General features: G+C 54.6%; 1 protein-coding gene across 5 annotated transcripts in view; it reads right to left on the reverse strand.

Annotated features, from left to right (window-relative positions):
- The window catches only part of SH3GL3 (SH3 domain containing GRB2 like 3, endophilin A3), a 131,592-nt gene that overhangs the window by 22,256 nt on the left and 96,498 nt on the right, over nt 1-12,838 (reverse strand). For 4 of the 5 annotated variants that reach the window (XR_009355220.1, XR_009355219.1, XM_059179854.1 and 1 more), the window contains 3 exons: nt 11,079-11,237; nt 3,024-3,127; nt 1,864-1,973 (listed from right to left, as the gene is read on the reverse strand). Coding sequence is in view for 3 of the 5 variants with exons in the window: in XM_059179854.1 (XP_059035837.1) it covers nt 1,864-1,973; nt 3,024-3,127; nt 11,079-11,237 (373 nt within the window). In the remaining 2 variants the exon portion in view is untranslated. The remainder of the gene's footprint in view (nt 1-1,863; nt 1,974-3,023; nt 3,128-11,078; nt 11,238-12,838) is intronic. The other variant, XM_059179855.1, reaches the window with a different exon arrangement.

Raw genomic sequence — 12,838 nt, forward strand, 5'->3', positions numbered from 1 at the left:
CCGTCTCAGGAAACCACAGATATTACCCCAAACCAAAAAATTAAGAACTAGCAATAAAAGTGTATCATTTCGAACAATGGAGCTAAATACCAAACAAAGGGTTGAAAGTGGGTTCTTCTGAGAGCAGGAAATGAAGATGAGGAGAGGGCTGAAAGGGAGACAGCTGCTTTTCATTAAAAGCCTGGTAGCAGGGTGCCTGGGTGGCTCAGTGGGTTAAGCCGCTGCCTTCGGCTCAGGTGATGACCCCAGGGTCCTGGGATCGAGTCCCGCTTTGGGCTCCTTGCTCCGCAGGCAGCCTGCTTCTCCCTCTGCCTCTGCCTGCTGCTCTGCCTGCTTGTGTGTACCCTCTCTCTCTGGCAAATAAATAAAATCTTAAAAAAAAAAAAAAAAAAAAAAAGCCTGTTTCTTTCTTTCTGGAACTATATGCATATATTAGTCCCATCATTTTTATTTTTTGATTGAAAAAAAATCTGAAAAGATACAACAACAACAGTGTTGGAAGAAAATCCCACAGGCAGGTGTGTTACAGAAAGCCAGTTTGAAATCCGTGGGCAAATAAGTGAACTTGGACTTCTGTCCCGTACAGAAACTAACTCAGAGTAGGTCATGGACTGAAATGTAAATGTGTGCAACTCTGGGGAAAAAGCACAGGAGAACTTGTTCAGGGACAGACAGAGAAAGCTCAGACTTGACACCAAAAGCGGGATCTTAAAAGGAAGAAATGAGAAACCGAACTTCACACCACAACTAAAAACTCTGATCTGTCGAAAACCCTGTTAGGAGAATAAAAAGAAGCTACAGAATGAAAGAAAACATTTGTAGCCACCGATTCATCAAAGGACTTATATTCAGAATATATAAAGAACTCTAAAATCGTAACAGTAGGGGCCCCTATTAGGCTCAGTTAGAAGAGCAACACATTCTTGATCTCAGGGTCATGAGTTTAAGCCCCACGTTGGGTGTAGAGATCACTTAAATAAATAAAACTTTAAAAAAAAAAACCGCAACTCTAAACTGGAGGTGAAAAACCTATGACTATCCCCATATGTAAAGACTGCGAATGAATCAACACAGCAAAGTAAACAACTGACAGGAGAAATGAATACACGGACAGACAGTTCAGACCTAAGAAAATACAAATGGCAAACGAAACTACAGGGGTGGGGTGGGGGGTTCCTCTCGACTGGTTATCCCAGAAAGGCAAATTAAGATTGAATGCTCTTTTTTACCCATGAGTGCTTGGCAAAAATGGAAGTCAAATGACCCGGGTACAGGGAAACAGGCATTACTACACCCAGAGTAGCGCGCCGCATGAGAAGGTCATCTGCAGCAGCTACTACCGTTTGACATTGCATTTGCTCTAACTTCCAAGGAAGACATGCCCGTCAGCCCACGGAGGCAGACACAGCACCTGCTTTCAGCAAGTAACAAGAAACAACCTTGGTGTCTGTTAATAGGGAAATGGTATATATAATGGAAAGCTATGAAGCTGTTCAAAACTCGGGGAACAGAGACAGATCTATAGACCCGACGCGGAAATAACTCCAAGAGAAAGCAAGCCGCAAACCATACCCCGCATACGACCTTGTATTTGACAACCTGAAAAAAAGTCTAAAACCATGTATATACACTGTGTCTGTAGACGGGGCAGGGTTCGTACCAAAGTGCCAGTTTTTGAAACCTGACCTAAGTATCCCAAACCAGGAAGCTGGAAAAGGGGCAATTCTGAGAGGAGCAGGCGGTAGGATTCACCAAACGACCAAAGAAAAATATTCAGGGTCTCAGGCGGAATGCAGCAGTAAGCAGAGGCTTCTGGTCATGCCTCCTCCCAAAGTACTGAGCCACACAGAATGGTCATCTCACCTGGCGTCTTTGCTGTTGAGGCGGCGGACACCCCATTGAGCTCACTGGGACTCCTCTTGATGGGCCGTGGCTTATACTCTCGTCTGGGGACACTGGATGCCGCTGATATCCTGAAACACGCATATGAAGACCAGTCAGACGTCACATGGAGAACGCCACGGCCCCAAGGGTACATTTCTGTGCTGCCTGGGGGAGCTTACGAACTTGACGGAGAGGTGGTGGTCGGGAAGGGGTAACTTTTACGTGCTGGTTCACAAGTAGCTCAAAATGAAAGGTGTGATGTCCCCGGTTTAGTTTTTCAGCTATGTATTTGAAGGGAGGGGGTCCTCTCACGGTCTCTGAGGCGCCTGTGAGGGTCAGGGTCCTACGGGGCACCCAGCAACACCAGCTGCCTTTTCTCCCTTGTGCTCACGGAAAGAGAAAGATACACAAACGTGCTCGGGTGAGCACTGCAGGCTTCCCGCCCCCCCGCCACCACCAAAAAGAGTGGAGGACCGGCCACACCTGAGAATTCTGCCACCGATTCAAGCAAACCTGCCTCTAAATGTATCCATTCTCATCATCCCAGGTAAAACAATATTCTGTTACCAAAACTGGTCAAGAAAGGGGTCTTTTTTTTTTTACCCCATTATATTAATGGGGTTACTGTGCCTACCACCTGTGAGAGTACTGATTTTCAGAGAAGTACAGAATCCGTCATCGTTAAGGCCCAAGGGCAACAGCCACCTTTCTCAGGTCACTCAGAAGGTATTTTTGACTCAGTCCGTCTCCAAGTCAGTGCTACGAGCCTGGCCTGCTCCCTGTCCTGGTGGAAGAGAAACGCATCTTCCTCCCAGATAGTGACATACTTTCTGCGTCATCTGTATCATCTCACACTTCTCCACATCCCCACCCGCTGGCGAGGACCTATAGGCCATCGCCGCCCCAAGCTCCGGCTCTCAAATCGGGATCGAAGCCGGGACAACTCTGCTGCGTGAGCAGCTCTGTCCGGTCGCCCTGAACACAGGTCACAGAATACCTTCAGGGCTGTCGCACACCCAACCCTGAAAGCCAGCCAAGAAAATTCAGAACAGAATGGGGCGGTGGGAAGGGGTGGATGGAGGGACAGGCGGACGGAGGGACGGACAGACGGAGAGGCCGGCTGAGGTGGAGGCCCTCACCGCATCCGCAGCTTGCTCTGTAACTCCTGCAGGATCTCGGTGGACTGTCTGTGGTAGTCCAGAGCTGCCTCTACAAACACGGCCAACTGGCTGACTTGTTCTACCTGCGGCAAAAGTGAAAAATTATGCCAAGGCCTGGGTAACGTTCTGGGAGAGCGTGCGGGGACCAGCACCAAGGACCCGGCTTTGCGTCGTCCTCGGCGCTGGTCTGTTTCACTTCCTGACTCTCGGGAGATTTTTATGCTGGGAAGTTCATGGACCTGAGCACAGGGGTGGGAGCTAAAGCCTTTCTAATGACATGGGAAGCCAACACTGAGTCAACGAACCCCTTCCTTCGTGAAACGTCTCTACGGGCATCTTCTAAGTCAGACCAGGAAGCTAAGTAAATAAAGCTGTCCTCACGTAAGAAAGGAAACCAGGGGCGGGGGGGGGGGGGGGGCACCACGGCAAAGACTTGGCAGCTCCCGCTGTGTCTCATTGCTGTCCGCACAAAATCACGGCCATGAACATAACAGCTGAGAGGAATGACCTCTACAGCCGCTGGCATCTCTCCTTCCCTTGAATCGGGACATTCATGAGATGTGTGACCCGATCACTGCGGACGGAAAAGCTGAAGTAGAAAAGCTCTATCGCATAAGAAACCCTGCGAGACCGGGGGGTGCGTGGATTGAGGAAGACATGTCTCCTGTGGGGGCTTCCTGGCTTCCCCTGCGTGCCTGAGCAGCTGCTGGAGAAAAGCAGGACTCATGATGCTCATGTCGGCAAGCCTCGGACGCAGGACCTCTGGGCTGGGGTGATCAGGACCCCGGCAAGCGCCCCGTGACCTCCCCCTCCAGAGAAGGACACAAACCAAAATCAATCCCCCCTCATCCGTCCAAAGCATCCCCAAAGCCTATGCGTCATTCCCACATGCTAAGCAGCTTGAGGACAGACCTGCCCCAATTATCACCCCCCCCCCCACGTACCACGTGGGACCAACCTTCAAGACCCAGGCTGCTTCCATCTGCTGCTACAGACCGTGCTTTGTCTGCCCTTACGCTTGCTTCGCACGCACCACTTGAAACACGGGTTCAGCGAGCACTTACGACCCACAGCATCCCACTGGTGACCGGCCGTGCTCCGCATCCGAACCGGAAATCCCACTGTGCTGCATTCACTTTGCCACATTTGCGGGGTGGGAAGAGCACCAAGCCTAGCCTTAAATTCCCCAAACCCGATAAACACAACAAAGACAGCCAGGCCCCTCGGAAATTCTACAGATTTCTTAAGGTTCACCTCTCTGGCTTTCCCTGCCATGGCCCAGCGCAACCACAGCAGAATCTGCAGCAGCAGGAAACGGGCTCCCCGGTGGGGCAGGGGGTGGGGGCGGCGGGCTGGGTCCCAGCTGAGCCCCACCTCGCTGCCTTGAGTAAAGCCAACTTCTATTTTAATGCCCACTTTGGAATACATTTGACATTTCTCTTTTCAAAGGAGCAGTGAGAAAATGAATATTCCTGGAAACACTTGGGGAGGGAGAGGTCGCCAGCTCTCCTGTCTGGGGGCCTCAGACAAGTTCTGTACCCTGGAGAGGCATCTGCCACTCTTCGGTCGATGGCTGACTTTGGGAAGGAAAGAAATCCCAAGGCCCCTTGGGAGAGAACAGAAGTGCCGCGAGGGGCCTGCATACAGTAGGTGCTCAATGCAGCCTGGAGGAGAGGCAGTATTAGACTGCAAAGTACTTGCTGGAAGCCACGTGGTACCACAAGGGGCTCACGTGCCTCCCTGGGCCAGGAAACGGAGGCGTCCGGCTGTCCCCAGGCCATCAGCAGCAAGGTGCGCGTGGGTGGTCTCTGCTTCCCAGACCCTGGTCAGGATCAACCCCCGGACAGGCAGAACCACAGCAGCGCTAAAGCCAGGCCTTGCGAGCACCCATCTAGAAGGCAGAGCGTTTCTGCGCAGGCCACAGCGCTCCATCTGGCCGACCCGCCTGCTGACTCCGGGAAGGTCACCTGGGACGTGAAGACAGCGGTAACTCTGCTTCCGGCCGGGACCGGCACCGCCCCTTGGCTGGGGCCACCTTGGGAGCAGAGTGGGACCACGCACCGTGGAAGGGTTCACACCACGCACACGGCACTCCCGGCTCAGGGTAAAGGGCCCTCGCCGCCAGGATGGCTCACACCCGGCCAGGGGCTCGAAGCAAGAGGCTCGGACGGCCCAGTAAGCTAGAGGAGGAGCGGGGAGGGGCCAGACACAGGCCGCGGTGCTGGCAAGTGGTGGGTGAAGATGAGGAAGGTACTGGGGTAGGAGGGGGTCATGGAACCAGAAAGAGCTTGTGACGGACAGAAAAAGGGCCTCCAAAGACGCCCAAGCCCATGTCAAATCTGTGGCAAGAGAGACTCTGCGGGGGAGTTAAAGGTCCTGAATTAGAGGACGACTGGGTTATCCGTGTGGCCCGGTATCATCACCGGGTCCTACGAGAGCAAAGCAGGAAGGTCAGAGTCCAAGAAGGAGGTCCCTGAGGGGAGGCAGAGGCAGACATATGAGGACACCCGGGCTTTGCGGCAGACCCCACACCACTCCGGGCTTCCTGGTTCCCTTCCCTGCGGCAAGACTCCGTGTCTCTCCGGGGCGCCGCCCGTGGTGCTCTCCACTCCACGACCCTCTTGTTAGCTGCAAACCCACGGCTGATTACACGCATGTGAGGCTGCTGGGGGTCCGGAGCCCTTGCGGATGGAGACAGAGCATTGACGTCCCCGTATTGCTGTGGGCTGTGGCCCCAGGGACACTTGAATTAGATCTGGGCCACTGGGGTGACCCAGAGACCAAGTGCAAAGGATCTGGACTGAACCCAGAGGAAGGACGTCTCTGAGGACTGCATCATGTAGAAAGGTCCACTCTCCGCAGGTTATGGAAGCAGGGAGCCAAGTAGAGCAGGGCAGAGAGGCACACCCTGAAGGACACAGCATGAGGAGAGAGGACAGGGTTGGCAGCAGGTAGCGCCTTCCCCCAGACGCCCGAAATCTGCAGCGTGCCTGGTGTGTGAGGATAAGGAAATGCATCTCTTCTGGAACTCGATAAGCTGTCCGTCCCCTCTCACAACGGAAAACGACACATTCCCAATGGAGGGAGCATCAATTTGAACTGTGGTTGTCCAAGTTGTTCTCTTGTCTGTCCTATCAGAGACCTCCACTCCTGCACTCTTCGGAGAAGACAGAAGTCTGGGCACAAACAGATGTCTTTGCTAATGGGGTGAAAGCTTTATTCAGTGTTTCTGAAGAAGTCGGAGCAAGGCAATTAACTCAGTGACCTGGGTCACAGCCCTTTGGGCTTCCGTTCTCCACTTCACCTTCCTAAAGTTAGGTTTCCTGCACAAAGTTGGTCACATGGTGCCTGACACATGTAGGTCAAGTGACTGTCCAGAGGCAAAGAGCTGAGCAGAAGTGAGACCACATCAGAGATCAGGTGGTCTGTTCCTCGTTGGGTGCTTTCTCTCCAGGAGCCCAGTTTTTCCTAATGTACCATGTCGCGTGTCACCAGTCCCTTGAAATGACAGTGATAACGATGGTGTTGGACGTGCCCTCCGGTCGAACAAGTCTGAGACGCTCCCCGCTGCACCCTGTCTCAGGAATCTCTTCGAGATGAATTTCTCCCATTATCACATGAAGACTCTTGGGATCAGAAAACCTAGTGCTGTCCATGTGAGGATCTGCCAACTCACTTGACCGTAGAGACGTTATTTGTGCGACCTATCGTGTCCCATGGAATGAATTTTGGAAAAATGCCGCTTGGGACCAATGGAAAGAACCCAGGAATCTGCAACCCAGAAACCCCACTTGCTGCGGGAGCCCAGGGACGGAGAGAGGATGCCCAGGCAGGAGGCAGCTGTCCGTCCTCACGGGCCTGGAATGGGGGTCTTCTAGGTGCTCTCTCGGGCGCCTGCCAAAGTCAAAGACCTACATTCCATGACGTCAAGGGGAAGGGATAAGCTTCCCGCAAAGACAGAAGGAGGGGGTTAGCAGGCCTGCACGGGGGATACGCTGTTCCCAAGAAATGGTGAACACGGCAGCCGACCTGCTCCATTTCCCGCTCCCCCACCTCAGAGCGGACTGTGGTGGGCACAGGGGCCCCTCTCCTAGGGGAGGCCCCGCCAGTCCCAGCCAGGCACGTCCCAAGGGCTCAGCCACAGGCCTGTCCTCCGGGACTCCCGGGAAAGCTGGGGGACCCAAACACCTGCGGGCTTGCATCTGCGCCAGGAAGAAGAGGCTAACCGTGCGAGCGAGAGGTGGAGATGCCCAAGGCCTCCAATCCGGCCCTGATGGGCAGCACAACCGAGGACCCCAGTGTGGGGCCAGAGGAGAATTCTCTTTGCTTCTCCCGCTCACAACTCTGCCAAACCTAGAGAGGAAGACAGACGCCAGTCTCCTCCGGAACGTCGGAGTGACCGATTCGGGTCCCTCATGTCACCCCTTCCTTCCTTCTACGTCACAGGGTAGGGGTGCTCTGTCGGACCGAGGGCGTCAGGGGCCCCCGACAAGCAGGGTGTCTGCACCCAGCACCGAATGTGCAATAACTGGGCCCTGCTGCCGTCTGAGTTCTTCAAGAACATGGGTTTGCAAGCCATGATCCCCTTCCCGCTCTGCCCGCCTCACGGCCCCGGGGGGGTCCAAGGTCTAGACTTCAGGGCCGAGGAGGCAGCAGGAGTCCCACCACAGGCCCAGGCCCACGCGGCCCACACAGATTTCCAGAAAGTTCTGTCCTCTGGGCGAGGGGCCGGGATGTGTCCCTGGTTCGGCTGTGCCTGTTTGTCTCTCCGCTGGGAGAACACAGATGTGAGGACAGATGAGCAGACGCCCCCTGAAACCCCACAAACGGCCCATTAGCCGGAAAACCCTAGGCAAGAGGTGGACCTCTGGTGTTATCTGGCGAAGCCGTTCTAGAGCCTTCGCCACGGCTAGGACGTGAGCGCCAGACACGACGCCAGCCGCTCCCTGGGCAGTGACACGCTGGGGTTCGAACCGTCGGTGCCCGGCAGAGATGGGCGGGTGGCACCACGCCACATGGGCCACGGCCACGCCCCTGCCCTCATGCCACCGTGGCGCTCTGCTCGTCTCCCTCCTCCAGCCCATCTTCACTCCTGCTGGGGAGGAGATGAGGGAACATTCCTTCGTCACTGGATGGCTTATTCTGCCCCCAAAGCCAGCGTTGCGCAGCCGGAGGCCCCGTGTCTCAGAGAGCGCCCGGAGGGCTGAGTTAGGGTGGCTTCCGTCAGCTGAGGGCAGAAGGAGCAGAAGTCCTAGCTGGACACCCGTGGCCCCTGGCATCCCCTCCAGCTCCACTGCCAGGAGGCCTGGAGGCTTCATTCCTGCATGTTCTCATCGGTGAAAAGGGCTGCCCCTTGGTTCCAATCTGGCTTCTGTGTCCATTCCTCAGAGGGACAACCAGCTCTGACCCCAAACCTCTAGCTCACGATGGTACCAGCATCTCCCACCTGTGTCTGGAGGAAGTCCCCACAGCAGGTGCCAGGCCAGGCAGAAGTGCCGTCCAATCCCCTGGACAGACCTCCCATGTTTACCTGGGAAGTTAGACCCCTGGCCACCTTTAGTGGCAGGCTCAGCTCCTGGAGGAAAACCCAGCCGTCCCGAAGCTTCACTCCCCATCCAGGGCCTCCTCACCAAGAACACAGCAGGCACAGCTGGAAGGGGCCGAGTGGCAAAGTCAGGGCAGGAGCTGGTGACCCAGAGAGAGCAGGAAGTCAGGGCTCGGAGGGCTGCAGAGCCCCTGGGACTGGCCTGGGTGCAGAGAAGAGCGGGCGCAGGGCTGAGAGCTCCGTGAACGCCTCCTCCCCCATGCCCTGGTTCTCTGTCTTTCCCCCGAGTCACCTGCTGTTGAACCCCAAACACCGACCACCTCCCCATCCACCTGTCAGGTCCGAGGGCTGAACTGGAGATTTTCTAGACTACGCCTCATCCACAGGACTGCCAGGCCACCTGGGTATGGCCCAGACACGCCGACACAGCAAAGGTCAAGAGAATGTCCTTCTGGGTCTGACTGCTGTTGCCCCGAGAACAGGACGACAACAGCCTTGCGAGTGTCCTCCACTATGAGCCCGTGAAGGGGGGAACGGTGAAAGCAGGTGCCATCCCCAGCACCATGAGTCACTCAGCAGAGGGCCCCTCGTCCCTGTCACCATCACTGCCATCACCGCCAACCTCTCGAGCGCCGCGCTGGCCTCACCTGCAAGAATCAGCAAGCAGGGGGACCAGCTGAGTCCAGCAGCTAAAGGCGGCATGCAGAGCCGAGGGCAGAGAAAGGGAAGGAGCCGAATTCCAGGGAGGCTCAAAAGTCCTTAATCGTCTTCGGATTCCGGTCTCCTCCTACCTGCGTGGCTGGCTTCCAGGGGCTTCGGTGAGAGGACAGGGCAGAGGCCATAAGGCCATCCCTGAAACGAGCCAGCACCACCTGTCGGGGGAGGCGTGGACCCTGCCCGGAACTGAGGGAGCAGTCCAGGCTCCCCAGAGGTGAACGGGGGTGCCCTCCACCCCAGGAACCTCGGGGGACGCACGGCGGTTCCCCTGCGGGGCTGGAGTTAAGATCGAGCTCTTACTCCTGCAGGGCTGGCTGGGAGGTCACTGTCGGCGCAGGGACCAGGGACCGAGTTTCCCTGAGGAAGGGAGCACTCCTGACTGCTGCTTGACCCTGAAGGGAAAGCAGGTCTCTTGGGGGAACTTCAGAGAAACTGAAGCAGGCCCTGAATGGAGGACTTGGCAAAAGCCCGTCATCATCGCGCTCCGTGGAGGAAGAAGCAGGCGGGGCCGTCGCCTGCCCGACACACGAGGTTCGACCTCAGTTTAAATCTGCACCGAACACTTCGAAAAATCAAATATGACAACCTGAGACGAAACAAAACCAGAATTCCCAATGGCTTTGGGATAGTTTCAAGAGAAAATTGGTATTTTTAAGGGGAAAGAAACAAGCAGGAGAAACAGAGCCGAGGGCCTCACATCTTTCCATTTCCCACAAGATGTAAAAAACCTTCTGATAAACTACTAAAAGGAGCAGCACAGCAAAAAAAACTTTTCCCCACGCAGGTTTTGTGGACGTGGGGAATTTTCCAGACTGTTTTCTTCAGGATCAATGTCTTGTCAACACTGAACGTAACTCCCCCACAACATCACCCCAGCACACAAAAGCTGCTCATACATTTTGTTCGACGGGACTCGGAAATGCAAGACCCTGATACGCCTCTCCGTGAGCTACTGGAAGCAGAACATGGGTTTGCAGATAAATCAATCCTCTGACTTGTCTGCACAGGTTTGAAAGGTCAACAAACAGGGTCCAAAGCTAAAGCTGGGCCAAAAAGGCACCGGGCATTGCCAAGTCCAAGTTTAGGACAGGGACAAGCAGGTGGCAGAAGACTCTTCCCATCAGGCAGCAACAGACGCCGAAGGCCTCATCCTTGAGGCAAAGGAGGGAAGCCTCCAGCCTTCATGCCGCCCGTGACCGTGGGGGTGACCGTGCCTCTTGGGTACCATGCATCCGGCTTCCCGTGGACACACAGAATAAAAGCTGGTGGGAATCACAGTGTGACGGATGAGCTTAAATGTACAAGGGACCTGTGTCAAGGCCCTCACGCTGGCCAAGCTCAACCACCAGCACTCGGGTGCGGCTGAACAGAGGCCACACTCTGACATCCTGAACGTTCGTGGTGACGGGACAGCAGAGCACGGTTCCTCCACAAAACCACCACCTCGCAGAGTGCCCATCTCAGTCTCAGCAAAACCGCACTTCACCCCATGACATGGGACTTCCCTTTCCCTGCAAACCCACCAGGCTGTGGCCTCAAGTACAAGGGCCAGTTGCTGTCTAGTTCCAGAAACCACCCCCTCCCCGGGGCTGCCTGCAGCACACCGCGTTTGAGTCGGGACTCGCCAAATTTCAGAAGCAGGAGATAACGGCTATGGAAAATTCCAGAACTTTTGTAAACTAAGGCTCCAGCACTTCTCTACATGTTGGTCCTAGTCATATAGTCAAGGCTTTTAATCACATTAAAGTCTCCTGTTTGGTTTAAATACTTACATCATTTTCTAAAAAATTAAACATGCTTCTTTCAGCCAACTCCTTTGACTCTTCAAATTTTTCTACCGCTTGTCTGACTTCTTCATCTGGTATCTTACCTACTCGCTTCTTTTTATAATCATAATCCAGGCGGCGGCCTTCCAGCTTTTTCAGGTGGTGCTGAACGAGACAAAGGAGTCTTTCAGAGAAGCGCACACTCAAAACACAGGGCGAAGAGACCCCTGTTGTTTCCATGAAAGTAGCCCCTGCTTTCCGTCTGCCTACCTTCTTGGGGCAGGGACACATCTTACGTGTCTGTGTGTCGCCAACATCCACTAGAGGCCACCTTTATGCAGGTCCTCAAGGGGTATTTGTGGGTGGATGAAGGGTGGTGGGCAGAAGGTTGGACGGATGGATGTGTGGGTGGACAGATACATGGACGGTTGGACAGGTGGGTGCATGGGCAGATGGAGGACGGGTGGTTGGGTAGGTGGGTGCGTGGATGGAGGGAGGGATGGGTGGATGGTTGGGTGGCTGGGTGGGCAGCTGGGCAGATGGAAGATGGGTGCATGGGTGGTGGATGGACGGGTAGATGTGTGGGTGTGTGGGTGGATGGCAGAGTGAATCAGCCTCTATATGGAACGTAAGGAAACAGCATCAGCATCAGATTCCATTGCCCAGAGTTCTGTATAGGACCCACCACTTAAGCTCTATCCATGTCCAGATAATTTCCAACTAAATTATCTACACCAAAAATAAGCGCATTTCCTTTGGTACCACTGTCAAGTTCTAAGAGGTAGATTATAAAGGCAGAAGTTTCCAGTAGCCCCTAGAATACTTCTGGGTATCCCACAGAATTCCCAGCGATGACAGAACACAGTCATTAAATGCCATCAATGAACACGCACACACAGAGGACAAACACAGACCACCTCTGAAGGGTGAGATTTCTTTTAAAAAAAACAAAACAAAACAGGATCTCTTTAACAAAATGTAACAATTGTAAACATTCAACCTGTCCATTCACAGAATGGGCTGCTTTGTGTGGTAGGAAATGGCCCACCTCAGTCTGCGTGCAAGCAGAGGGATCCCATGTCAGAAATACCGTAGAAAGCTCAGCTGTACGGGGCAAGGGAGAGGCCCAGCAGGGCTCACACCTCTAATCCCCGGAAAACAGGTATTTGCTAGGGAACGGATCCACAAACACAGACCATCCTGCTGACGGACACTGGTAACGTTACTGTGCATTTGAGTCAAGAGCACTGGTTCCGCTTCCGTAATGAACAGGCAAAAAGAGCATATGCACAAAAAGCCAGAATCATCTTTCCTGTATGTTCTGACTCGGGGCAAATCTGGTATTCCCTCCTGGTCTCCATGTGCGGCCATAAAGCAGGGATGGTGAGCCTGGCTGCTTATGGGCCAAGGAATGTTTGAAATCCATAAAACCCTTCCCGGGTCTGATTCGCTGGTCGGACGCGGACAGGCTCTCCCCTGCCGGCATCTGAGGCACAGACAGCACAGCGGAGATGTGAGAAGCTTCCGAATGGGAGACTCTGAATTCCGGATCATCACGTGACTTCAGCGCAGACTGATGGTGTTTCTGCATCAAACGGCAGCTGTGGAATGAGACGCCCTCGGGATACGGTTCTGTTGCACGGGGGACGCCGACACTGAGGGGCAGGTGTACTCTGCACGTCTGTCTGGTCCACGCTCGCGCCTGCAGCCAGCTCTGAAGCTGGTCCAGGGCCGAGGGACGATCCCCAGAGGACTTTTGGCTCTCC

This window comes from Mustela lutreola, chromosome 7 (genome assembly GCF_030435805.1).
Source record: "Mustela lutreola isolate mMusLut2 chromosome 7, mMusLut2.pri, whole genome shotgun sequence".
NCBI classification, from domain to species: Eukaryota; Metazoa; Chordata; class Mammalia; order Carnivora; family Mustelidae; genus Mustela; species Mustela lutreola.